General features: G+C 50.4%; 6 protein-coding genes across 6 annotated transcripts; 3 read left to right on the top strand and 3 right to left on the bottom strand.

Annotated features, from left to right (window-relative positions):
* Positions 1-149: 149 nt before the first annotated feature.
* On the top strand, positions 150-2010 carry CABS01_00876 (cytochrome P450; the record flags this gene model as incomplete). The annotated part of the gene is made up of 5 exons (XM_060534257.1): positions 150-533; positions 601-700; positions 764-832; positions 898-1491; positions 1586-2010. 5 exons carry the CDS (start codon positions 150-152, stop codon positions 2008-2010), a joined length of 1572 nt encoding a protein of 523 aa, XP_060401335.1.
* Positions 2011-2571: 561 nt separating this feature from the next.
* On the bottom strand, positions 2572-4796 carry CABS01_00875 (uncharacterized protein; the record flags this gene model as incomplete). The annotated part of the gene is made up of 7 exons (XM_060534256.1): positions 2572-2800; positions 2855-3339; positions 3391-3597; positions 3665-3926; positions 3998-4019; positions 4079-4376; positions 4434-4796. 7 exons carry the CDS (start codon positions 4794-4796, stop codon positions 2572-2574), a joined length of 1866 nt encoding a protein of 621 aa, XP_060401334.1.
* A 1851-nt stretch (positions 4797-6647) lies between these two features.
* CABS01_00874 (uncharacterized protein) lies at positions 6648-7628 on the top strand (the record flags this gene model as incomplete). Its single annotated transcript, XM_060534255.1, has 1 exon — positions 6648-7628. The coding sequence occupies one exon, from the start codon at positions 6648-6650 to the stop codon at positions 7626-7628; it is 981 nt and encodes a 326-aa protein (XP_060401333.1).
* Positions 7629-9285: 1657 nt separating this feature from the next.
* Positions 9286-11704, bottom strand: CABS01_00873 (peptidase S41 family protein; the record flags this gene model as incomplete). The annotated part of the gene is made up of 2 exons (XM_060534254.1): positions 9286-11202; positions 11270-11704. The coding sequence occupies 2 exons, from the start codon at positions 11702-11704 to the stop codon at positions 9286-9288; spliced, it is 2352 nt and encodes a 783-aa protein (XP_060401332.1).
* Positions 11705-15009: 3305 nt separating this feature from the next.
* CABS01_00872 (glucan 1,4-alpha-maltohexaosidase) lies at positions 15010-16594 on the bottom strand (the record flags this gene model as incomplete). Its single annotated transcript, XM_060534253.1, has 2 exons — positions 15010-16529; positions 16582-16594. The coding sequence occupies 2 exons, from the start codon at positions 16592-16594 to the stop codon at positions 15010-15012; spliced, it is 1533 nt and encodes a 510-aa protein (XP_060401331.1).
* A 1259-nt stretch (positions 16595-17853) lies between these two features.
* On the top strand, positions 17854-27654 carry CABS01_00871 (peptide synthetase; the record flags this gene model as incomplete). The annotated part of the gene is made up of 5 exons (XM_060534252.1): positions 17854-17983; positions 18042-24094; positions 24173-26132; positions 26198-26251; positions 26324-27654. 5 exons carry the CDS (start codon positions 17854-17856, stop codon positions 27652-27654), a joined length of 9528 nt encoding a protein of 3175 aa, XP_060401330.1.
* Positions 27655-27731: the final 77 nt, after the last annotated feature.

Genomic DNA, 27731 nt, shown 5'->3' with positions numbered 1-27731 from the left:
TGTGGTGAGCTGAATGCTGAAGGGGTCGTTAGGTCCTCATCGTCCCACCCGCGTAGAGCTCACGCTAGTTTAACAAAGTCTGAAACCAATCACCCACGTATGCCTCTTAGAGCTTCACAGTGAGAAAGTGGCTCTTCAATCAATCAACGATGGCCAGTTACCTCAACACCAACACACAAACCACACTTAGTCCTCCCCGGCCATCATGGGTCGACTTAACCAACTTCGGGCTTCCAAGCTCGATGGAGACCAGCGGCTATGTGCCCTTTCTGATGGCTATCATATTGATAGCCTCAGTGATGACCGTTTCGCTGCGTAAGAATAAGTTGTCTGCATTCCCGGTGATTAATGCCTCGAAAAATGAGTATCTCATGAGTGGAAGGGCGATGTTGGCCCGGGGTTTGGAAGAATTTGGTGGGAAGCCTTTCAGAGTCAATACCGGTCTTGGCGGTGGTGTCATTATTCTCGACCACAGCGTCATGCCAGAGGTTCGAAATGATGCCCGTTTTGACTCAACGAAGTTTCTGCTCCAGGTATGGCAAGCTCTAAATGAAATTTGTTATTAGAGCTCGGTTATTGACTTTTGCGCTGTTCTTGTAGTACTGGCAAGCTGGCATCCCTGGGTTCGAGCCTTACATTGCTCTTGGAACTGAGATACTACACAATGTCATCAAATGGAATCTCACGCCTGCTGGTATTGGTATGTCGTCTTGGGAACTCGGTGATAGTCAATTTTCGTTTACTGATCTAGACATGATTCTAGCCAAGCTGAACAAGCCATTGTCTGATGAGGCAAACGCTGCTCTTAGTGATATCTTGACCGATAACGAAGGTCAGTCATTAACACAAACCCCGCACGACAGCATCGAATTCTGACAGCCCCTACCCTCTCTTCAGAATGGCATGAGGTTCTTCTTGGCGACGTAATCATTCGAATTGTTGCCCGGGTGTCCTCCGTCATTTTTCTTGGCCCAGAGCTGTGCCGAAATCCCGACTGGCTGAAAATCACAGTGAATTACACCAACAAAGCAACAAATGCTGCCAAAGTCTTAAGGCGTTGGCCAGTGATTCTCTATCGCACTATTCATTGGTTTCTTACAGAATGCCGAGAAGTTCGTACGATGCTAATTGAAGCGCGGCAAATCATCGCGCCTATTCTAGAGAAGCGCCGTGTAGAGAAGGCAGCAGATCCAAGCCTCGAGTATCATGACGCTCTGGACTGGTATGAGACGGCAGCGAAAAGAATGGGCGTTGAGTATGATCCTGCCGATCAGCAGCTGGCCCTCAGCATCTCTGCAATTCTGACCAGTAACGATCTTATGTCCCAGAGCATCATGGATCTTTGCAAGAACCCAGAGATGTTCGAGCCACTCAGGAACGAAATCCGGTCTGTTCTCGGGGACGGGCAATGGAAACCTACGAGTCTTTACAACACGAAGCTTCTCGACAGTGTTCTCAAGGAAACTCTGCGCCTTAAGCCCGTTGCAGCTGGTGCGTTTGTTCCATTCTTTTATCAACTATTCTACTGTACATCACTCAGGCACTTTTTGCCACTTTTGGCAGGCTCAACTAACGTGCTTTACAGTGGGTCTAGGCCGCAGAGTCATGGAAGATGTCCGCCTCAAGGATGGCACAGTTCTTCCCCAAGATTCTGGCATCGCTATTAATGCGGAAAAGATGTGGGACCCGGAGATCTATAAGAACCCGCGAGCCTATGATGGATACCGTTTTTTGAGACTGCGGGAAGCTTCTGAGCAAGGCGAAAAGACGTCCCAGCTAGTCAGCACTTCGCCCGAACATCTAGGTTTCGGCCTCGGCATTCACGCCTGTCCTGGCCGCTTCTTCGGCGCCAATACTGTGAAGCTGGTCATGTGCCACCTCTTGCTCAAGTACGATATCAAGCTGGCGGAAAACACAAATATCAGTCCTCTAGAGTTTGGGTTTTCCATGCTTGCAAACCCCACCACCAAGGTCCTTGTCAGGCGGAGAAAGGAGGAGGTGAACTTCTAAGACAGAGGCCCTGCCATCCATATTATCTATCCCTGATATCTACTTTAGTATCCACAATGGCCCGAACAGTTCTAGTTAGAATGGAGCTTCGATGAAGAGTTACAAGGATTACCCGACCCGCCGGCTCCACAGCGACGGCAATCATACTTTGGTAACTTGAAAGTCTATATCAACTCATGTTGCGAAACATAGCCATCAATGAACTTTGTTTGATTTCCGCCCGCCGGCGTCAATTCGTGATCATATTCCCCGTATTCAGGCAAATGCCATTCCCAAGCGGGTAAAATACAACTGACCAGGACACTTATTTGCCGCTAGGCCCTGCCGATGTTCCCTTTCCTACAGCTGGGTATCTAGTTCGTGCCAAGAGCCAAGATTGTCTTGACAGCCCACAGGTTACCAATCGGTTAGCTGAGCGGGCCGCTCCTGAACCTTCATTTACACTTGAATATGTACGTATTTCCAGCCTGAAGATTTGTCATTTTCGGTTAAGGCGCTATTCTGGAAGACGTCATGGGTCTGAAGTCTTCCTTGCTCTCGCTATGAGTCCTTCGAAATATGTCAACTTGCCCGCACTACTTGAATGAGCTCTAGGTAATGATCCATCAAAGAACCCTCATCACTATCCAGGCTCAATCTTCCAAACAAGCCTCCACAAATGGCCAAGTAAGGCATTGCTGTCTTGCGATTCGCCTTCTCACCGTTAATGAGGTAGTAAACAATGAAGCAAAGTGATACTAGGAGAAGCTGTCCCATATTGCCCCATTTCATGCTTGACGATCCTATGTCCCTTTACACATGCAACGTCAACAACTATATCTCAATTCACGGTCGCACAACGTACCTTTCAAGTCCCTTTTCCCAAAACAGTCCACTGTTTGCGAGCTTAACAACTGCAAATGCCGACTCGACACAGCGCTCAACACACCTCTCCCTGGTCTGCCCGGCAACACCGTACACATCCGCGTCATCTGTGGCGATGGGTGTTATCCATGGGCAATGGATAAAAAACACAGCCCGATGATACATGCAGAAGACACGGAATGCCTTCCGTAGCTGCCGGTCGTCCTTTACACTTTGGAGAACCCCGGCATCGTTCGCCTCATTGAGAGGTGTCGGCAGGCCACTAAGCCATTCATTGAGGACATGGCAGCTGGCCTGCAGCCGATCGCGACGATCATATGCCGATGCAGACTTGTTCAGAGCTCTCGGACTATACTGAAATTTGAGTACCGAGTGTAGAAGCTCGGAGAAGGTGTATGACACGGCAATCATGTCGTCTCCTTTGTCGAACGACGGAAACTGGATCCCCCAACCCAGATCTAGTATCTAACTAGCCGTTAGTTGCCTTGACCGAAATGACCCAATTGGTGGACTCACTGGGAGCATCCCATGATGGATAGCGTAGTCTGTCTCGAGGCTGTAGAGAAACCAAACTCCCCGTTGAGCCAGCTCTTGATCTTGATCGCTCATGCTGGTTTGCTGACCTCTTGCCGCGTGAACGAGACGAAGGTCACGCGCACAACATACTGCCGCAGTGATTTTCTCCCAAATCAAGGACTCTTCGCATACGTATGCAATCACTGCCTGCTCTTCAAGTTAGGGTCTACAGCCATATTTATGACGAATATGTCGCAATTCGGATCATAATTACCATGATCAGAGTGACCTGAAATTTCAGTAGCGTGCTCGGGCAGTTTTGGATGTCTTTGTAGCGCCACAAGGCTGATGCAAGGCGCTTCTGTGCTTCGTGGGACTCTCCAACGCTTCGGGTTTGCCGATCTCGTAGGCAAGCTGTGTGAAAGCCCACGGCTACGATGGCTTCAGCAAAAACTAAAACTAATCTGTCGGGCTCAGGTTCTCTGGACTGCCTGATGATACTCTCGACTGCAGATTTCGTCATAAAGTCACCAATACTATTCGTGTGAAGATGATGTCAGTTTCGTGGGATTCTGCTCGTCTTCCCCGTGTCATATCAATCACTTACGGGCAACAATCTTCAAAGCATGCTGAGTGGAGAATGTCAGCTACCTCGACTTGGTTGGGTCAATAGTGGAACAATGCTTACCGTCGCAGTATCTTGAAAGAGTACTGTCGGTTCCAGGAAACTTTTTCGTCCTGTCAAGTGGTCCATCTTCGCCAGACGCCACTGTACTCTCGCACAGAGCTCGCCGTAGACCGTTCACAATCTTGATCGTCTCATGTCTTGGGCTATCTCTAACTCCCTGAGAGATGAACTCAGGGAGGCCATAGACATTTGCGGCAGAAAAGTCGACGTGGACTGTACCATTATTCGAAATCGGTAGTTTCTCTTTCGGGTTGAAAGCAGGCGGCGGAACATCCGTTGCTTCGTCAAAGTTAAATAACTGTGCGGTGTCCGAGTCATTAACGTTCTTCTAGTAAGCGTGCCCAATCTCACTTACCGTATTATAGTCTGGAGGGCTTGTCGTTTCCGGCCTGGTGCGAGGCTGGCTATCATTCGGCAATGACGGTGCAGCGGTTGGCGACTGCGGAAACTGCTCTGTGTTCGAAGTCGTAAAGTCAAAGTTGAATCCACCACCGGAATTACAATCAGATGGCGTCGTTTCCAGGAGCTCCATAAGCTCGTCTTCACCCGGCAATGGTAGATCGAGTAAGTCCAACGAGCCATCATGCCCCAAGTCCGGGTAAGCCTCCGAGAGCGATAGCTGGAGCATACAGGTAAAGTCTTCACCATCGACCTTACCGCCATTGGTCGTAGTTCCCTCGGTTGAGTTCGGTGTCAAAAGGGTTGTATCACAGGGCATTTGTTGCCAAGCATCGTATACGGGGCAGTTCTGGTCGGTGTTGATTCCCAGTCTTCGGATGTTGGGGGCAGTTCGATTGGTCGCTCCCGGTGCGCTTGTTCTTCTTGGTCGAGGAGCTAATGGCGGATAGTAACAAGCCTGCCCGTTTCGCTAATAATCATTAGCGTAGGCCTGAGTTGGACATTCTGGGGAATCTACTCTTACCTCACAATTGAGGCACGGGTCGGCCCCGTCGCCTGAAAACTGTCATGACGAGTTCAACATGCTGACCAGTCTGGATACTCACAGCGGACTTTCCTGGACCTGCAAGCCTGACAAGCTCCTCTTCGACGTGTGATTCGACGCATGTTGATAGCTTGAGTTACTTAGGTTTCGCGTGAGAAATGTGCACTCAAGCTTCGAAGTATTCTAGAAAGAACACCGGACGGCAGTGTTCCAAGTTGAGAAAAGCGTCGGCACTTGTTGTAGAGAGAATGGCGAGCTGAATGCAAGATAAGCTTGGTCTAAGTAAGTAGTGTTGCGATATCACCAACGGACGAATCCAAACACTCACATAGGGTTTTGGCTAAATGAGCAAGGTTTCCCCAATAGGTAGCTCGTGGAATACGCCAGTCAAGAATGTTACAGCTCCCTGGTCTGAAGCTCTGTTAGAAATGACTGTGACCCAGCGCATCCCAAGTTAAAAGATTCAGACTTCCCAAGATTCTCTAGCTTGACAGCAGATCCTAAAGAATAAGACTGTTTCGTCAAGGAACCAGCTCTATCAAAGTCTCACAACATGACAAACAGGATAGAAAACAGCATGGGATGCTTGCTTATTCTGAGGAGTCAGCCAATCAGAGTTGTTAATGCGACTACTTTGTTTGACTTTCCTTTCCCCTCGCCGCGTAACCCACAGGCAATGTTGCACCATTCGCTCTGGGTGGGATGTGTTCATCACATCAGACGGGCTTAGGCTTTGTGGATGACTCGCCCCGTCTTGGGAGAGATGGCAAGGGTAATCAAACCAGAATGATGGGCTTGACCCCTCTTGCAGCTGGTACATGAAGCTCCATCAAAGATGGTGTGAAATCGTGCCCGGGGCATCTTGATCCGCGTGCCCCGAGTCCACTTACTTCGCGAGTTTCCGCTCACACCTTGCAAGCTGAGGTACATGTCTACAAGTAGATGAGCCTTGTTTTGAGGCGGAGGCTACAGCCTCTTCAGCCAGCTTCCAAGAGCTTCCAGGCCAAAGGAACCTAATCACGCTTCCGCTATAAATCAGTGTTTCTCTATGAACCATCTGTCAATCTTGCAGGCAGTGCCGTTGGTAAGGCAGGGGTTGAAAACATGATCAGAGACTAACTTCCGCTAATTCCAGTGTTGTCAAAACTTATTTCAAGTAGTGCGTGGCTGTTCGTTTAAGAGCCAAGAAGCTTTGAAAGACTCGATAGACGCGCCTATCTACTACCACCTAATTATCAGAAATGTCAAAGTTTAAGCAATGCAACCGTGGATTGAGTCAGTGGCCTGCACCCCATCATCCCCATCCGACTCGGACCAGAAAGTGTTTAGCTCTACGAAGTACCGTCGCAACCCGTCGGTTACGGAAAGAACCACAGACCATGCAAACCCAAGAATTGCTCCCTTTCTGCCCAGCCAGTCCGATGGGATTCTCTCGGTACCACGTTCAAGTCCGAAAATCAGGACTACAAGGCCAACCACCATTGTCAAGGATAAGAAACAGCGGTGGGCCCAGAATTGTACGCGGATCGACCATTTGGCCTTCATATCGTATCATTCTCGGGTGGCCATTATAAGGAGACCCATCAACAGAGAAACAGAACAGCGCCCGTTTGAACCCTGTCGAAAATGAGTCCCCCCCTCACTGCCCCTCAGCTAGATGCCGGCCATCGACCCAATATGGCCATCGCCAAGGAAGCAAAACACTACGTCGATCACCGGCCTCCCTATCCAAGGTCTATGTGGAAACTCTGGACAAACTACCATGAAGGCCCTCTGGATACAATTCACGATATCGGCTCCGGCAGCGGCAATGCCGCCGAAGGCCTATTGATGCACGTACCCTCGGCTCCCAAGCATGTCGTCCTGACTGAACCGCAAGCCAAGAACATCGAAGACTGCCGCGCACGCTTCAGGGACCGGTTCACTGGGACCGATTTCTCATACCGGAACTGTCGCGGGGAAGACCCCTGGGAAGCCCTGGTGGATGGAGACCGCGTTGACTTCGTAATGGCTTGCGAGTCACTGCACTGGACTATCCTGGAACCCACGCTTGACAATGTCGCAAAGAGTCTGCGGGGAAACGGAACCTTTGCGGCCGTCATTTACGGCCCTTTTCCGGGAATCACCAACAACACGAGTGCAAACACAGCATTCAAAGCTTTCATTGGCGAGCATGCCGCCCACCTCTTGAAGCAAGAGTGGATGACCGAGAATTGGAAGCGAGCTGCTCGCCAAATGTTTCACGGCATGGACTGTGTGCCGCTTAGAGACGAAGTTTGGAAGGATGTCAAGCGCATTGAGATCAACTGTGGGGATGAATGGTATGCCAAAGACTACCAGCCTCTCGATGGGACAGCAGATCCGGTGGGTCATCTGGGTGTATCTGAGCGTGTTGCCATAGATGATAGCGAGGACTGGAGGATCTCAGCCTCGGTCGAGTGGCTGAAGCAATCGCTCGAGTCTATGCATTTTGGTTTTACTGAAGCTTCATGGAAGTCGCCCAAATGGCAAGAGATTACAGAGGAGATTAGAAACGGGCCGTTGGAACTCAAATGGCAGGTTCACATGATACTCGCTCGGAAAAGGGATGAGGCTCTGGGTAACTAGACCTAACTTAGTGGCAAAGAGTCATGTCAGCATAGTGTTGTGTGACAAGAGTTCCTGGCATCAAGCCCAGGCGTGATGAAGCAGCGACATTTTCGCAAAATAGAGACATAAATAGTGAGCTTTACTTGGGCCAAATAAACTCGGTTCAACTGCGCATGTTGATACAAAGTTTCGTTGTTCCGCACTTACACGTGGCTGTTTTGGTTGGTGGGAGTCTCTGTCAACGTAACGTCCCAAGGACATGGGCAGAAGTTCAGGCTGTATTCACATTAAGCTTTTTTTTACGTTCTCAGGATTGGATGCTCAACACGTACTGCTGCCAAATAAGGTCAAATGTTGTGAACTGGCATTGGAGCAAAATCGTCAAACTTGCTCAATGAGACGAAACACGTGAAGCCAGTTCGATGTCAAGCAGAGAAAGTGTACTCACTGTATGGCCGGGATCTCTCTCAAGTAAGGATGTCACTTTCTTAGTCGGTTGTGTGTGCCGAGGCTCGAAAAGCTTAATTGCAGTTCCACAGCCCGAGCCATTATGTTCGCTCGAAAAAGGCCTCGTCGTGTCAGGTTACGAGAGGTTAGCATGAGTCGCGTTCTTGAGCCCGGCGGGGATTCCTTAACACAGAAGTCACAGCCCGATTTGGACTTTGCCGAGATACGTAGAGCTCCATGGGAATTGTAGAGATCATGCCAGTCCTTGACCTGGACATCAGTGGTAAGATGGACACCATACCTGCAATGAGACCCCACGGTGCAATGAGTTATATATGATGGAACTTTAAGAACGCAAAGTTAGGAATGAGCAGCAAGAGAAAGCCGCGTAACAGGCCAAGATTTTTATGGGTTTCATTACGATCTTGTAGTTTTACAGAGTAAAACTTTGTCGAGATACGCGTACCTCAATTCACATCAGATAGTTAGTCGAAGACCGAGAGCAATGGCTTCGTCGAAAGTGGATCCATCCCTAGGTCGCTCACGCCGGTAAGGTGCGTAACTCAGAAAGATAACGACAAAGATTTGAGAGGGAACTTGATCCGACTAAGAGCTTACTTAGTTGTATCACAATTGAAGCTGTCGACAATTCGACCCCGAGCCGTGGAACTGGCTCGCTGCCCGAGCAGCGTTTCTACATGTCGCACATGATACGAATATGGACTATGCCATTGTAAGTTTTGACTATTAGTCCTTAGCGGCATACTTGGGCAGAGCATGTGTAGATATGTGACTTAGGCTGCTTTTCGCTGAACTCATGCCATGTTGGGCTGTTGAAAGCTCTTCATTCAGCACTGCGACTCGGTAGACATTTTCGGCAACGTTGGACTCTAGAGCTTTGACTACCCTCAAACAAGCCAAATGCAGGAACGGCGATAATTCTGTGAGAATGTTTGCGTTGATTTGGGTTCAGCGCCTGGGCAAAATTTTATGGCACTTCGAATCCGGAGTATCTTCGGACACGCGGTTCATAGATTCGTCTCGCAGGATTTGCAATGATTTCACGGGTTAAAGTCTCTGGTACATTGATCAGGGGACTCTGATCTCAACGGGACGTTCAATCCATTGGGTATCAACGAGTGGCTAAATATGTACAAAAGCAGCGGATTGACGACCATCCTCCTGCAGCATTCATTCATAATCATTTCCCTCCAAACCCTCGACTCAATTAAGCCCGGTCAAGGTGAGTGTGGCTGATCGCAATCTTATCCTTCTGCTCGTATTTGAAGTCTTCCGGCATGTTCTGAGCAAGATACTCCTTCAGATCACCAATCTTGTGCTTGGTGGGTTCATAGACAAAGTTCTCGGGAACGTTGAGCTGCTCGACAATGGAACGCTTGCTGTTGGTGTGTTTCTGGACGTAAGGAGAAGGAGGCTCGTAGGGGCCCTTGTACGACAGGCTACCAGGTCCCTTGTACTCCAAGTTCATGCCAATTACCTTGTCACTGTAAGGCAAAATGTCGTTGCTGATGATACCGTCATTGCTGACAGTCGATCCGGCGACGCACTTGGCCTTGTTCCATGCAGAGTCGGCGGAGCGGGTCCAGATCTCGGTAATGTTGGTAAGCATATCCGAAGTGTAGAACAGACGACAGTTGGCAGCCTCATAAATGAACTGCTCTGGGAACCCATCCGGACGTTTACGAGCGTAAGCGTTACGGTAGTTAAAACTACCACCTGACTTGGCGAGAGTGGGAAGCAGAGGAGGGTCGCCCAGGTCAGGGAGGACATCAAATGCTGCCTCGAGAATGTCGGTCTCGTTAGCAGCAATGGCGTCGCTGGCAACCTGCATGATAGCAGCCTGCAAAGACGGCCAGTCGAGGACTTCTGAACCCTCGACACCGCCGATGGCTTGCATCGGAGCCTCCGATGGGCGACCTCCCAAGGCAATCGTGCGGACGCCCTGTTCCCTAACCAAGAGACCCGTGAAGATGGTGCAAGTAGAGGCGCAGATGCCGTCGGTGATGACAACAATGTTTTCTGGCAGGAAGACCTGGTCCCCGGTGCTCTTGGGGTAGCCAATGCGAGTCTGGTTGTAGCGCAATAGATTTGTGACATTCTGTCCGGCAATCACTTCCGGGCCGTAGAGGTCTTCCCAAGTATTGAAGGGCTCAAGCTTATCGTTGAGTACGTTCGAAACCAAGTCTGCCAGAGTATCGGGAGAAGCTTCTTGGGCGGTCAGTCCAATAGCGTCAAAGGCCTCATGAGCACGAATACGGTTTCCATCCCAGATATCTGTGGTCTTAGGGAAAAGCTGGTTGTAGAGCTGGAAACCAGCGGCAATGAATCCACCGCCGTTGGCCTGGAGGTCGATGACGAGCTTCTTCTTGCCTGCCTCCTTAGCCTTCTTTAGGAAGACATCAACAACACGTCTAGCCTCAGCGATTTCAAAGGTACTGTTTGCAGTGTCGATATCGGACGGAGCGAAAGAAGACACGGCTAGGACGGCGGTGTCCCCATAGGAACCGTTGAGGAAGTACGTAGAGATCCAGTCACTGGCGTGCTTGGACACTGGCAACGGGTATCCCGGGATCTGGGTCGTGGTAGGTGTTGCGCTGGAGGTGGATGAGGACATAGCAGACGAGGAAGACGCAACAGAGCTGGTGCTGGTTGGGGGCAGCTCCACCTTGGAGTGAATGGCCTCGGCACTGCTGAGATACTCGACCAGCGATTCACCGACAATGGCTACGAGCTGATCAACGTACTCGGTGCCGTTGGTGAACTTAATCACCTGCTTGTCCGGGCAATGCCCAGGGAAGCGTAAAACAAATTCGTTGCCCACACCTTGGAACTCCGTGGCAGGGTTGGTATTGAAGAGGGAGTTGTATTTGGCGTCAGGATCCTGGGTGAGGACTCGGGCAGACTGTGCCTCAAGCCACTCGGTGATTGGGACATCATCGATGCTCTTGATATCGTAGACATCAGTGTCATTGACATAAGACTTGAGGAAGTCACTGATGAGATACACTCTCGGGACGCTGAGACCGTCATCAGAAACGGAAACAAGGTTGTTCAGACTGCGGAACGTGAAGAGGTTGAGAAGGGCCGGGTTGTAGTTGAAGTGGCCATCAGAAGCTTGGGTAAACTAGTGAATGTCAGAGCTTGTTGAAAAGGCAGCCAAGACTGCGGATTTCATGACGATCAAGACCTACCAGCCGCTTGATATCGAGCGCAAACTCGATCTGGCTCTTGTACTTGTCTTTCATCACACGGGCTCGGATCTGGCCGAGTCCCCCAATAACATCCACACCGGGAACGAGATAGCCTTGCGGAGGATTCGCCAGGGGCTCCAAGGTGCTTTGGAAGTTGATGTATGGCTCGATGTAGTTGAGAAGATCCAGGTCATTCTGCTTATCAACAGGGATTGACTTAAGACACTCGTACGCGATTGAAGGCTTTATCGCAGCTGCTGTTGCGCTGGGTCTGGATGAGAGGAACGACTCTGCGGCTGCTTGTGCAACGGCACATGCGTTTGCGGGTGTTGAAGTCGCATGGTGTCCGGTATGTGTTGCCTGCGATGTTGTCTGCGTAGGCTTTGCGGAAGCAGCTCCTGCGAGGGCTAGTGCCCAGGTGAACGATGATCGCATCTCGACAACCGGTAACAAATAGTTTTACGAACAAGTAAGTAGGATGATAATCCGGGACGCTGTAGATGCTATTCAGATTCTCGCTGGCTTGGAATAAAGTCTGGAAGAAGCGTCGGGTCTTATATCAAACCCCCGGTCGCCATGATGACCGTCGATTTGAGCGACAGCTATGTCTCCTCCTTTCCCCAGCCTCGACATCAGACAAGCGTGTTCGGGGATTCATAGTAGAATAACGAGTAGCCTAAACAGGCGAGGTGAGGCTGTGTGTTAGGCACGACGGGACGGGCTCACCTTTGGAGGAAGAAAACAAGGCTTGCCGGGGTCTACGCTAAGAAGACTAGCCTGCATGCTGGCGCCGGCGCGGCGTTCCTCACAGCCCCCCCAACCCGGTCATCTTGTTCTTCGGTTTCCTGGAATAGCGATAGTGGTTGAACGGCTTCTTTGATGGATGATACTTCATTGAATCCTTCGGCGGACGACGCTTCACTCCATGTATCCCGACGGGGCCATGGTGGTTAAATCATAAGGTCCCGAGACTTAAGGAACCACGGTGACTGTGTGCTTTAATCACTGAATGGTGCGGGTATCGTTCTTACGGTAAGTACGGATACTTGTGGACAGAAGCCATCGAATTACAGAGAAATGGTTCTTTCTTCAGATGAATTGCTCGCAGTGCCCGCAGAAGATGCGCCGCAAACGTCTGGGTGCGAGCTCCTAACCAAATCTTCGCTTCGCCATTGCGCCAGCCGTACGGAGTACACAGGGTAAACATACAAGTAGAAGGAATGCAACAGACGCGTTGGGGTACCCCCGAAGCGCGGTGCGCTAACACGTGGAGCCATAATCCTCCAGGATCGCCGCAACGGCATTAGCTGAACAAGCATCAGCAAGCAAAGGCGTCCCACCGTCAACAGTATAGCAAAGTCATCGTTGATTTGTCCACCACGAGAACTCCAGTCATGTCAATTTCCCAGAAATCGAATGACTGTGGAACTGGCTCAAATGATGTGAGACTTCATCATTGAAAGTCCAGGTCTGTGGTTAGTCGGCTCAAAACTGATGCTAAAGTACTGTTGGTTTCGTCCGAGGTAGATTGCCGCCCAATGCTTATTTCCGTCCAAACATCGAGAGCTCAACAGCCAGTCGGCGTACGCAGAAGTTGAAGGGATTTCCATCCCGATGGTGTAGACAGTCGATATTACGATTACCTATGGTTGAATAAGGTACTCGAGTCAGTGGCAGGCCTAGGGCCTGATTTTACTGACCAAGAGCTTCATGGCAGTTAAGGTAGGGAGGCACAATGAAGATCACGTAACTTGAAGTGACATCATGGTCTCTTTCGCAGCCGACGTCTAGATAATCCTCAAAGGCTAAGTAGGCCATCTGTCGCGAAAGATGAACACGCGCCGGTGCGGGTGTCAGAACCGGAGATTCAGAGATCCGGCTGCAGGGAAAACCTGAACTTCGGTAGCAACATTGGATCAACAGCAAGATCCTCGCACACAGGGCCTCATAGGGCAAAGCCGTATCCCCACACTCCCAAACAGCTCATCAAAATTGAACAACAACGAAGCTCTCTCGGGGGCGCCATCGTCGGGTTTTCCACGGGGATGTCAGTGCCCTAGACCGCTTTAGGCTCCCCATCAACCATGGTGGCTTGGCTTACGACTTACAGGGGGGCGCGCAGGCTTCCATCTGGGTGCCTTGCTGGCGCTGTCTGGTCACTCTGATGTGCTATTTTTTGACATTTTGTGTTTGTCATGGCGCACTGCCGGCAGCCTCCCGATGCTCCCGTCCCTCCAGTCAGGGTCAAGCTTCTTGAGCAGGAGGCTGAGAAAGGATCTTAGATGCTTATGTCTTTTACGATCGCCCGAATCGGATATATTTTTCGATAATAATTGGCCAGGGCTCAGCTTCCTTACGCTGTAAATGAACTGGGGGTTATTGGTCGCGATTTGACTCATGTTTCACCCATGATTCCTCCAAAGCTTGCGATGTGGTAAAAGTTGAATTTCTTGACAACTTTCGCCCGAATTATCCTGCCACCTTAGAAGCGCCCAGGTACTTTCTAGCCACACTTGATCTCGATTCGGTGATGCTGGTTCCTGGCAAAATCTTGAGCTAGGCATTTGTGTAGTTTAGCCTTGACACATGGCCAACTTGATTGGCGTTTCTCCAGCATAATTGCCTCCAACATCTAGACCTAAGACGAGCCCCACGCTGGGCTACGCCGGTCTGGGCATAAGCCAGCACAACCGACCTCACCAACACTGAATCTGGAAAGGACCAAGACCTTCAACACCAATTAGGCAAAGAATTCGGCTTGGAGTCAGTCGCTTTAATCTCTATGAGTGTCAAGACTGATGCAAGCGGCGCCTCGGTTGAGGCGGTGGCTGTCGACCATCCCGGAAGCCGGGCTCGAATGACATCACGTTGATCTTCCGCTGTTTGTCGGACTGTCCGTCGCTCTTCGCATTACCACATGTAGCAAGCCGAAAAGTATGTCAGAGTTTAGTCACAGATTTAGGAATCAAAGTAAGGAACGGGATCTACTGACCAACTCAAACTATGCTGGATTCCAGAGAGGCTTGAACGTCAACTGACGGAGTGTATTCCGGCCTCCACACAGCTTGGGGGATGGAGGCCAGAATGGCCTGCGGGCTCGGATTGTGTCCGGCGGATTTACCTCTAAACCTTTACTTGCCGAAATACGATGTCACGGAAAGCTTGACCAATCCGAACCAAGATGAGAATTCATCAGGGTGCCTGTGGTGGCGCGATCTAAGGCGGTGGTTCTTAACGGAATCCGGGATGAGTTTCCCTCGCGAGCGACACGTGGGCCAAAAATGTGCGCGGCCTCCGAGTCTGAATGCAGAATCTGGTGAAGCCGCAACGTTGTATTTTCTCCACTATGAAGGAAAGTTCATGAGTTAGGTGGTTACGTGAGTGGTCATGACCAAGTGCCTCAATACATTTTGAGATGTCGCGCAGATGGACATTGCTGAGAGGGACTACACCCGGAGTCAACCCGTTCTGTGAACTCAAGCTTGCGAGCTCCTACTATTCCACCCAAGCTATGAGATGTTGTTCTCACATCATAGATGTCTTCGCGTCGCATTAAGACTTACTCCATATGCAATAGCTGACTTCACAGGCTCACATATGAAGCATGAGTTTAACAGGAGTCTGAAGATTTTATTAATGAAGCTGTTTAAAGGGAGTTTGCTGTCATCGAAACTGGAACATCTTTCTAACATCTGACTGCCTCAGTAAATACCTTACTTATACAACTACGATTCGTCCATCTATTCCTGATAGATGTTCGAATCAAAGTTGGTAGGAAACCTTTCACGACCTTGAGCATCTTTGTTAACCCATACAGATACCGAGACGCCTGGACACTTGAAGATGCCAAATCCCTCATCGTCAATGACCACCTCGCCGGCCTCCCAGCCTAGTAAATCGGTCCATCTCTCACCGATATGTTCCTGGCCAACCGCCATGCGAATCTCGCCAGGGCCCTTGTTGCTCATCACACAGGCAAGCCCGTCAGGTTTATCCCAGGTTGCACGCCTCACGAAACCAATACAATTCGCATCATCCCAGTAATCCTCCTGAGAACCGTATGCATAAAGCTTACGAGCAAGCATCAAGTCAGCAAGCTTTCCCCCGCAGGATGGCGGCTCCGAGTCCTTCTTCATCCCGTATAGATCCCCATAAAAGGGACAGGGATAGCCCTCCTGACGGAGCAAGATGAGAGAGTACGCGAGGGGTTTGAAGAAGCCTTCAATCTTCGTGTCCATGGTTTGACCTGGTTGTGTGTCGTGGTTCATTACCACAGTGACCGCATTGATGGGCTTCTCTTGTACAAGACTGCCATCGAAGACTTTTCTCAAATCACCGCCTTCGGTGGTGCTGATTTGACTGAAGTTGTAGACGAGAGGCGCGTCGTAAAGGGAGAATTTGTGGTCCATCGTTTCCAGCCACTCCTTCATCGGCTCGGTCTCCGCGGTCCAGAACTCGCCGACGATGAACATGTCTTTGCCGCACTCATCTCGCAAATTATCGATCCACTCGTTCGTGAACCGCTGACTGAAGTGTTGCACAGCGTCGAGACGGAAGCCCCTGAGACCCAATTCCTTGGTGATCCATGTCCCCCAGTTCTTGACGTCGTCTTGGACCTCAGGGTGTGAGTAGTCAATGTCGGCAAACATCATGTAGTCGGCATTACCCTGCTCGTCGCCAACAGACCGAGACCATTCTTTGTGATCACCCATGATCTTATAGATGGACTTGCGCTCATTCTCCTGGTTCCAATCGGTGCCACCAAAGTGCTCCCAGTGCCACTTCATGCTGGAGTATTTGTCTCCTCGACCCGGAAAGTCAAAACCCAACCATCCTTCGATCTCGTAGGGCTCGGATGTCTCTTTGTTGCGATCGTTCTCGTCAACCTCGACAATGCGGCACCGCTCCGTCTTGTCAGCTCCAGCCTTGTGGTTCAGTACTGCGTCCCAGTAGACCCCGATTCCATTCTCTTTGGCCGCCTTGCAAAGCTCAATCAAGTCCTCTTTTGGTCCCCATTTCGTCGACTTGCCCCCTTTTTGGTCGAACTCGCCCAGATCGTAAAGATCGTAAATATCATACCCGTTGCCCTCCGCTGACTGTGCTTTGCAACCCGGCGGAAGCCAAATGTTGTCGACTCCGATGGCCTTGAGCTTCGGTACTGCCTCTTTCAGGCGTTTCCAGTGCTGTTGATCCGCTGGAATATTCCATTCGAAAGCCTGGAACATGATGTCATTTTCGCGAGTCGCCTGCTGTTCATGTCCTGAGGAGTCGTCAGTGGGCAATTGAGACGTATGAAGTACGTTACAAGTTACCTAGATCGCCCATAATGCCGACTTCATTAATATTGTCGCACCTTAACCTGTGGCCTTCGGATTGCTGTAATTGACGGCGATGTCACCACTTAGGCAGTCAGAGGGTTAAGTGAGGCTCCAGTCGTCGGATAAAAAACAATTGATGTACGAAAAACTACAAATGTCATCGTGGGAAGTCAAGAGTGTACTCGCTATTAATATGAAATCAAAGTCATTTCGTCATACATCAAAACGCGAGCCGCAGAATGTCAGTGTCTGTGGGTGGACGCGTGGGCAAGCAGGTTTATCTCGTGGCGCCCTGGCAGTTTCAAGACACTAGAGATAAGAAGCGCAAACGATATCGAGGATGAAGCGCCCTTATTTGCTTGTCGTTCTTGATTGCCTTGACCCCCTGCTAGCATCAGATGTGCTTGGGTGACGTCGCTGTGCGCTGATGCGATGCATGGTTTAAGAACCGGAGCTTTTCATCCTTGGAGTCTTGGTAGTAAAGCGTCGGCTGCCGGTCAACTCACTTTATTGCGAAGTATCGAGTATGAGCTTCAGTCCAAGAAGCAGTCAAGCATGGTTGCGTGTGGTCAAATCTGGGGTTGTCGCGTTACAGAAGCATGCACGTCTAGCCCAAGTGCCGATCGCTGCCACTAATTCGAGTCACAAGGAGAGTCCTTCAGTTCACAATTTGGTTCTGTCAATTATGTCGGTGCGCACACTGTGGTCACCCAAGATGCTCCGAATCGCCTTGTCTACGCCAGGAAATAGTGGTGAGAAACATCACCGCTGGGCTCTCCACACCTCACTGCACGTACTTTACCGGCTCTCAGAATCTCTCAGGCCAGCCAACAGCCGATATTTGTGGTGCTTGCTTCACACTTTTATGGAGGATCCTTTGCTGTGAGCCAGTTACATGTAGTTGGCGTTTAAAGCTGCTTCGGAATAGAGTTGGGGTTCGGACCGAAACATGTTCACGCCAGTCCGGCGTGGCAGGCCAGGTGGATGCTGAGAACGACTCGAAGTTTGCGAGCGGCATTCCAGCATAGAGCCATGCATACTACGTAGACCCTGGACAGTCAGCTCTTCGAAGCTTTTAGGGCATTCTACCGTTTCTAGCTATAGTGTTGACTTTGGATAATCTGATATAGATCATTCTAGCTGCGATTGTATTTGACGAGTGACTCAGTACTTGACTAGAGGTACTGTACCAGTGAAGTGCAAGTACTCAACCTCAGCTAAGTCTGTTGCGTTACAATCCAGATCGAGATCTCACGTTTGCCCGTCATGGCTGCCACCACCGTTCCGGAAGGCACGACGCAAGTCATCTTCAGTCAGCTCAGAACTTTTATTTCCAACATTTTGACGATTCCGGTTGAAAATATTGAAGATATGTCTTCATTTGTTACCCTTGGAGGTGAGTCCCGCAAGATTTTCTCAATTCTATCCTCATGGAGGTGCTCATCTTTTTCTAGGAGACTCGTTCAAAGCAGTTCACCTGTACCAAAAATGCGCTGAGCAAGGCCTGGGCGTCCGGTTCCAAGATCTACTCCACAGGTCCCTGAAAGAAGTCGCCTCGCTAGCTTTCAGCAATCAAGCAGGGTGTTCTTCGACCGAACAACTGAGACAGGGAGATGGTATATTCCCGCAGATGCCTCCCGACTATGATTTTGCCAGGATTTTTCACGAGTTGCGAGAGAAGCACAATGTGAGCGATGATGCTGTCGAAGACGTTTATCCTTGCAGCCCAATGCAAGAGAGCATGTATATTGGTCAGAAGATGGTCTCTAAGCGACTGTACCGGACGCGTGGGCTCTTTGAGACTGAGGCCGAGTTTGATCTGGATCACTTCCAAACCTGTTGGAACGACATTATTCACCGTCACCAAACTCTCCGAACTGTCTACGTCGAAACCTCGGATACCACATCTGGCCGTCTCTTAGATGCAGTTGTTCTCAAGTCTAAACCGGAACCTTTGGTCATCGACCATGTGAAGGATCTGGAGGAGATACGACGTCAATTCGCAAACGGGGATCTTGGGACAGTCAATGCAGATGAAGAGAGACATCAGCACCAAATCATCGCTTACGTCGATATCCAAAATCCAGGTCGAGTTTTATTTCAGATGGACTTAAACCATTTGACCGTTGACGGTAGCTCCTTGATGATAATCGTAGATGAGTTGGTCAAAGGGTTGCAAGGCTCTCGGCTTCTTAGCCAAGCACCTGGATACGAGAGATACATCGACTACTTACAGACCCAGACGGATGAAGACGGCGCGCTCGACTACTGGGTCGACTATCTGGACGGGACAGAGCCATGTTCTTTCCCTGTTATGAACGACAACCAAGCAGGCGGTGCCGGGTCTTTTCACGTCTCGGAGATGCCTCTTGATGTTGGTCTAGACGACATTCGCGTCTTCTGCCAAAAGCATAATGCGACCATATCGAATGTGCTGCAAGCTGTCTGGGCTCTTGTTCTTCACGCTTATACGGGCGACCCGGATATCTGCTTCGGTTACCTCTCTTCCGGGCGAAGTCTACCGATTCCTGGAGTGTCTCAAATCGTTGGGCCGATGATGAACTTGCTAGTCTGCCGCGTCGGCGGAATCAACAACATGTCGCTCCAAGGTCTTCTCCATACTATCAGAGAAGACTTTTTAAACGCGCTACCACACCAATGCTTCTCTATTGGCAAGGTGCAGCGGATACTCGGAACCAACGAAACCAAGCTATTCAACACCATCGTAACCTCGTATTACTCGCCTTCCATGTCCGACGCCACCGGCAGCACGTTTTTCAGGCTACTCTCGTCCCATAATGCCTCCGATTTCGATATTGTGCTAAAGGTCGTCTACTCGGACTCGGAGATTCAAGTGCGACTCGCTTATTCGACCGCCACGTTATCGTCGGCAATGGCAAGCAACGTATCGCATACGTTTTCAAGCGTCTTATCAAGGTTGATTGAGATGGACGATGTGCAAGCTACCATCGCTACAACAACCGCGATTAGCAGGTGGGACATGCAGCAAGTCGCAACGTGGAACTCACGTATGCATGCTCCGCTGCCTGGTCCTCGATTGACCTGCATTCATCGCCTGATCGAGAATCAAGTGCGGCTTCAGCCTGATGCGCAGGCAGTCCACGCGTGGGATGGACACATGACCTATAAAGAGCTCAATGAAGCTGCTTCCATTGTCGCTCAAGAGATTTTGCAGCGGGGTATTGGACCTGGAGCTTTTATCGCGCTTTGCTTCGAGAAGTCAAAATGGTATTCCGTCGCCCTTCTCGGCGTCTTGAAGAGTGGTAATGCCTTCGCGCCTGTTGACATCTCGAATCCCGAAAATCGGCGACAGGAGATCCTGCAGCAGTTGGCAATCTCCACAGCAACTGGACTTGCCATCTGCTCGAAGCAACAAGCGCCATCAATCAAGCATTTGGTCGGTCAGGTCCTTCAATTGGATCTAGACCAGGCCACTCCGAAGAAAGACCATACTATTCCGCTACCATCTATTTCTCCCGACAGTCCAGCCTACGTCATCTTCACCTCCGGTTCTACGGGCAAGCCAAAGGGAGTCGTTGTGGAACATCGAGCATATGCATATGCGGCTCAAGCTCATAGCGATGGAATACACATCAATTCCACTTCGAGAGTCCTTCAGTTTGCTTCCTATGGGTTTGACACGAGTATGGAAGATCATCTGACAACTTTCGCCGTCGGTGCCTGTCTATGTGTTCCACGTGAGAACGACCGGTTGAGCTGCCCAGACTTAGCCAGGTTTGCATCAGCGTCAGGGGCAAATTGGGCACATCTCACGCCTTCATTCGCCGAGATGTTCACGCCGGTTACACTACCGACGATGAGAACCATGGTTCTTGGTGGAGAGGCAATGACTGCGAAAAACATTCAGAGCTGGGCCTGTCGACCACACACAGAACTCATCCAGGTTTACGGCCCATCGGAGTGCAGCGTGACTAGCACAATCAGTCCGCCATTCACAAAAGACATCAGCCCTACTGCCATTGGGTTCGCCGTTCCCGGGTGCGCAGCATATGTTGCTAGGCCTGATGACTCAAGCATCCTTCAAGCTATCGGTGCAGTAGGTGAGCTCCTGGTGGAAGGTCCAATTCTTGCAAGGGGTTACCTGGGCGATCCTGCACAAACATCAACCTCGTTCGTTGAGGGCCTTGATTGGGCACTTGGTAGAAGACTTTACAAGACCGGCGATCTAGTCAAATACGACTCTGCTGGTCAACTTCATTTTGTCGGGCGAAGAGATGGGCAGGTCAAGCTCAGGGGTCAGAGAATTGAACTGGGAGAAATTGAGCGACAGTTGATCCTTGAGCCCAGAGTGCAGCATTGCCTCGCCGTTGTTCCGAAGTCTGGGCCTTGTGCGAAGAGATTGGTGGCCGTCGTCATGCTCAATGGCTCAATTGTAGCGCCGCCCTCAAGCATGTCTGCATCACCTATCAAGATCCTGAACGCACCTTGGCTTGAGCATATCAACTGCATGAGAGGGTTTCTTCTTGACAAGCTACCGCCCTATATGAACCCAGAGCTATGGTTCATTCTAGAATCCCTGCCAAGGAATTCATCGGGGAAACTCGATCGAAAGGGGGTGATTCAGTATCTTGAAAGACTTACTCCAGATGAGTTCGCCGGCTTGTTGCCACGTATGGACGACGACAGCACTAAAAGAGATGGTACGGAGCTGGAGACGAGGTTAAGGAGCGTCTGGAGTGAGGCTCTGAATGTCAGCGAGGACGAAATTCGCTGGAACACCTCATTTTACCACCTCGGTGAGTTTGTCAGTATCAATATCGCGCGTTTCTCACGAGGCTCATCAAACTATCCAGGTGGAGATTCCATCTCGGCCATGACCATTAGCAGTATGGCGAGGCAGACTGGGATGAACATATCGGCTGCAGATATCCTTCGGTACCGGTCAATTGAGCGCCTAGCCATATCAATTGGAGCAGCTGCCTCGCCAGTTCCAGCTCAGATTAACGCGTCCATGGATCCAGCAGGACCGCAAGCTTTTATCCTTTCTCCCATTCAGAAACTTCACTTCCATACGTCGCCCAAGGGAGACGATCTTGATCAGCAGACCATGGTCGTTGAAGTCACCCAGGCCGTAGACCAGCAAGAACTGCTGGCGGCCCTGGAATCCCTTTTCAAGGCTCATCCAATGCTCTGCGCGCAGTTCAAGTGTCGCGATGGCGAATGGACGCAATATCTACCTGTTGGATCTGCCATTAGCGTCGTTGACTACTGTCGCATAAGGTTCCACAGTCGGAAACAGCTCAACTACGTTGTCGAGTGCATCAGCGAGGCCAAGAGGTCAATCCATCTCTCCAACGGTCCTCTCGTGGCCGTGGACTTATTTGAGTCTCAGGGTCGGACCCTCCTATCTATGACAATCCATCACCTTGTCGTAGATGCAGTGTCGTGGCGGATACTCTTGCGCGAGTTGGAGTCATACCTCCTCTTCGAGACGCCGATCGCAGACGAAGCAACATCATTCCAACATTGGACATTAGAGCAACATCGCTTCTCATCGAACTTACTACCACACAGCGTTTTGCCTCCGTCGGCTCATGCACTTGCCACTGATTTGTCATTCTGGGGCATGGCAGATGAGAGGAACTGTTTCGGGGACTGTGTTTCTCATACCATCACTCTCGACTCATATATCTCTGAACAACTGTTTTCAGCGCAGGGAGTGCCTGCACGGGGAGCTCATGATTTGTTGTTGGCCTCTGTTATTGACTCGTTTGTTGAGATTTTCGATCGCTCCCCTGGTTTGTTCATTGAGTGTCATGGACGAGAAATCTTCGTTCCTGAGGTGGACCCCTCTACCACTGTTGGCTGGTTCACAACTTTCTCTCCCATCATCGCAAACGGCCACGGCAACATTCTCAACGATGTCAGCGAGTTCCGTAACAAGGTTCCACTCAATGGCTTAGCCTACTTCGCATCACGTTTCCTGAGCACAGCTGGCAAGGAGGCGTTCGAGCACCATCATCCCATGGAGGTAGCTCTCAACTATCTCGGGGTTTTCCAGCAATTCGAGAAAGACGGCTCTTTGTTCAAGAGATGTAGCGACGAGATCCAGGAGAGGATCTCGGGCCTCAGAAACCAGCAACGTGCAGGGTCATCGAGATATGCCCTGATTTCAATCTTGGCATCCATCAAAGATAATCAGCTGTCTTTGCAGGTTGAGTGGAACTCTCGGATGCACCACCAAGATCTATTGGTAGGTTGGCTCCATCAGTTTGAACAAAGTCTGAGGACATTTGCTAGCGGCCTCGCGGACGAACACCAGCGCTTGCCTCCATCCCCTTCGGAGCCTCTGGTTACCTCAGTTGGACTTCAACGCAAGGACCTCAACGCCGTCCTCAATCTCGCTCAATCCCGTCTCGGCATCACGCGTACCGAGATAGAATCACTCCTTCCTTGCTCTCCAATTCAAGTTAGCCTCATACTGTCGCAGCTGAAGGGTCCAAGCAATCAGTACAGCCAGCACTTCCTTTTCAAGCTGTCTGGGTCAATGCCACTCAATCCTAATGACCTCATAGCAGCCTGGAAGCAGATTATTGCGACGCACCAAATATTGAGAACTGTCTTCATTGAAGATGCGTTTGGGAGGTTTCTTCAGCTCGTGTTGAAGGCTGTCGACATCGAAATTCAGGTCCACAGGCTTCGGAGCGAGAGCGATTTGCCAACCCTGTGGGCGGAGCAGTCTTCCTCGGTCGCAACTAAACCTTTGAGCGGCAAGATACTCCATGAGCTTCAGTTGTACACCGCAGATGACGGTTCTGTATACTGTCTTTTGGACAAAAATCATATCATCACTGACGGAACGACTTCTCGCCTCTTGATTCGAAATTTCCTGGCCATTTTGAACAATCGCCCGCAACACGAGACCTACCCGTATTCCAATTACATCGACTATGTCGAGAAGCAAGATACCTATGAGATCGCACAATATTGGTGCCGCTACTTGGATGGGGCACCGTCATGTCTGTTTCCAGTACTACGTCAACATCGATCGTCATCAGTTCAAACTCTCGAGTTTACCCGCACATCTTCCACTTTTCCCAAGCGCGATTTAAGCTCAGCATGTCGAAAGTTGGATCTCACAATTCCCATCATATTCCAGGCCGCGTGGTCAATGGTTTTGTCCACATATTTGAACTCAGACGACGTAGTCTTTGGTCTCCTCGGCCACGGTAGAGACATCCCGATTCAGGGGGCGTCAGAGATCGTGGGCCCGATGGCCAATGTCGTGCCCGTCAGAGTACAACTAAGTCCGAGGACGACGATCTCGAAGATCTTGACTAGATTGCAAGAGGATAATATTGATCATCTCACCAAACAGGCAGTTTCTTTGGCCCGGATCCAACATGCAGCCCGACGCAGTGGAGATGCCTTATTCAACACGATTTTCAACTTCCAAAAGACGACCGCAACGCCGGAATCGGAGAGGATCAAATCGGAGCTACTATTTGTGCATGACACAAGCGAGGTAATTCGCTGTCTCCAGTCTCAATTTTCTGCAGTTGTGGCATCATGAACCAAGAGAATGCTAACTCGCCTTGAATAGTTCGACATCGCCTTGTGTATCACCGAAGATCCAGGGCAGTTTCATGTGTCCATTGAGACTGCAACATACTTCATGTCTGAACTTCAAGCGGAGCGCATTCTGGCTGTCTACTTGAACGCCGTGCAAGCTATAATCGACGACCCAGAGGCCCAGATCTCGAAGATATGCCTCACCAGCGCACTGGATGAGAAGCAGATGCAGGAATGGAACTCATCTCAGCTCGAGATCAATGGGCGTTGTGTCCACGACATGATCTCAGAGACAGTCAACAGACAACCCTCGAGGCCAGCCATCTGTGCCTGGGACGGCGATTTGTCCTACGCCGAAGTGGACTCCCTATCCACTAATCTCGCGTCGCGACTCCAGGCTATGGGAGTTGTGCCAGAAGATATCGTCGTTCTTTGTTTCGAAAAGTCATTGTGGGCAGTGGTGTCAATGCTTGCGGTGGCAAAGTCCGGGGCGGCATTCGTACACATTGATCCAAATGGTGCTGCTAAGAGGAATAAGTCTGTGGTCGAGCAGACTGGGGCCAGGATTGGGCTGTCTTCGTCAGAACAATACAACAAGCTGACAAGCCTCGTGGAAACACTTATTGTCGTCGACAAGACTTCCATGGAGAATTCTTCAAACTTTGCGATTTCGCTTACCTATTCTGTTACTCCTCTCAACACACTTTACGTCATCTTCACCTCAGGAACAACAGGCACACCAAAGGGAGTGGTGATCCAGCACAAGTCATTCTGCTCAGCCGTGGCATACAACACCTCCTGGCTGCAAATCAGGCCCGAGTCCCGCGTCTTACAGTTCACAAACTTCTGTTTCGACGCCTCTCTCGAAGAGATTTTCACCGTTCTTGCCGCGGGTGGATGCATCTGCATTCCGTCCGAGGAAGAGCGCATGTCCGACATCCCCGGATTTGTCGCGCGTAAGTGGGTTAACTGGGCTGCTTTCACGCCATCTTTCCTCCGTACTCTTGATCCCGATGATTTGGAATCCGTCAAGTTCATCACCGTCCATGCGGAGCCGATGGGCCAGGATCTTGTGGCTCGTTGGGCTGGGAAGATCCACATGAGGCCTAGCTACGGGCCGACGGAGTGCTCAGTGACCAGCACCATTGGAGCTCCGTTCAAGGTAGATACAGTCGCTACGAACATCGGTTGGCCGGTTGGGTGTCGCGCTTGGGTTGTACATCCGGAGAACCACCACATCTTGATGCCCGTTGGGGCTGTTGGCGAACTACTTCTTGATGGGCCCATTGTGGGCAAAGGCTACCTCAACGACGAGACCAAAACCGCGACCGCGTTTATTGAGCCTCCCGCATGGGCATCTGACAAGAAATTCTCACTAAAAGGTGATAGAGGCACTCGAAGATTGTATAAGACGGGTGATTTGGTGAGGTATGCCGAAGATGGAAGCCTCTTCATCCAACGCAGGAAAGATCACTCGCAAGTCAAAATTCGTGGCCAGCGAGTTGAGCTTGGAGAAATTCAATATCATCTCAACAATCTCTCTGGAATTATTGTGCACAGTATGGTCCTGGTGCCGGAATTGGGTAAACTCAAAGAACGCCTTGTGGCTGTCGTGAGCCTGACGGTTTTATCATCGGATCTCGAAACACGCGCTTACAACCAGGACATTGCCATCGTCGAAAAAGAGAATCTCAGTCAGGAGATGCGCCAGAAGCTGACTGATGCGCTGAATACAATGACTTCGGCGCTTGAGAGAGAGTTGCCTCAGTACATGATCCCGGAAACATGGCTCATTGTCAAGAGCCTCCCAGTCCAGCTATCACTCAAGCTAGATCGGCAACGAGTCATGAGCTGGGTAGGACAAATTGATCATCAAACCCTTTCGGCCGCACTTGATCTTCATCAATATGGTGACTCAGATCACAAAAGTGGCTCTTCCACGGAAGAAACTTTGAGGGGCATATGGGCGGAAATCCTTGGGCTTGAACCTCGTAAGTGAAGAAGCTCCTCAACCGGCAATCGGCAACGTGAGACACACCTGACTTTCCATTTCCAGATCGAATTGGCCTTGAGCAGTCGTTCTTCAGACTTGGAGGAGATTCTATCTACGGTGAGTATCTGCAGAGAATCCAATCGATTCTCTGAACCATTGGCAAGTGGCTGATGTTGTTTTATCTTCTAGCGATGCAAGCAATGAGACTCTGTAAAGCAGTTGGCCTCGAGGTGACAACACAGGATGTTCTCGCGAACCCAACAATCAGGCTTTTGACATGCAAAGTTACGAAGCGAGCCACCAGGCCCGAAATGGACCACGCGCTGCCTAGGATTACAAGCAATTCTGCCCCTGTACCGCACTCTGTCCTAGCTCAGGACAATGTCGAGACCGTGTCACCCTGCTCGCCGTTCCAGAACAGGATGTATCAAGCGTTCCTTAGCAAGCCTCAGAGACCATACTTATTCAACAGTCTTGTTTTGTTGAATGCCATTCAAGGTTCTTCGTCGGTCAACACCGGCGCGCTTCTGGGGGCGTGGCAACAAACCGTCATTCGGCATGCGATATTGAGGACTGTCTTTATCCGCGACCCTGCCTCGGGAGCTATCTTCCAGAGAGTGCTCAAAGAGCACAAGGCTGACATCACCGTCCTTAAAGTCAGCTCATTGGAAGAAGCCACGAAAGGAGCTAGGCTCCATCTCGACACCGTTCGCTCGAATTTATTCAAGGACGACTCACCTCCAGTTTCGGTGCGCCTTTTTGTTAGTTCTTATGGAGAGATATTCGTCCACTTCGTCATGGGACACATCTTGATTGATCATGTGAGCTTAGCACACGTCTTCTGCGACTTTGTCACGCTCTATTGTGGTCAGAGCCCAGGGGCAAAGCCTCTGACCGGTTTTCATGATTACATCGAGCACATCAACTCTCAGCGAGATGTCCACGCAAGCAGTGAATACTGGATCGACAAGCTACAGGGCGTAAAGCCATACATGGTCCCAATCGAGACTATGGTGAGAAGCGGCCCAGACCCTCATACCATGGGTTCCATCAACTTCGTAGTTGATATCACAGTCGAGATGAAGCAGTTTCTCTGCGAGGTCGGGGTGACTCTTTCGAACGTTCTTCAATTCGCATGGGCTATGCTCCTCCATGTTTACACTGGTCATTCTACCGTTTGTTTTGGGCATCTAGTCTCTGATCGAGACATTGACTTGCCGCACGCGGATGAGGTTGTCGGACCAATGCTATCAATGATGATAGCCTGTGCTAGTTTTGACGATTCGACGATGATTACTCAGGCCCTGCAGGGCTTCCAAGATGAGAACATCCGCAGCCTGAACCACAAGACCTTTGACTTGACCGAAGTCGAGCGTCAGCTAGGGTGCGAAGGTACCGGACTTTTCAATACGCTAGTCAACCACCGAAAGGTCAAGTACTCGGGTGATGATATCGAGATTGGGTTCCGATCAATCTGGAAGCAGGATCCCCACGAGGCAAGTCAAAAGCCATGCTCTTGAACAAGAGTGCATGAACTAATCCGGCAGATTGGCAGCAACTCCTGGTACTGGCATTCAACGAAGGACAATCCCGACTT

This window comes from Colletotrichum abscissum (assembly GCF_030869225.1).
Source record: "Colletotrichum abscissum strain IMI 504890 chromosome Unknown Scaffold_2.1, whole genome shotgun sequence".
Lineage (NCBI taxonomy): Eukaryota > Fungi > Ascomycota > Sordariomycetes > Glomerellales > Glomerellaceae > Colletotrichum > Colletotrichum abscissum.
This window is presented reverse-complemented; position numbering and strand designations above follow the sequence as displayed.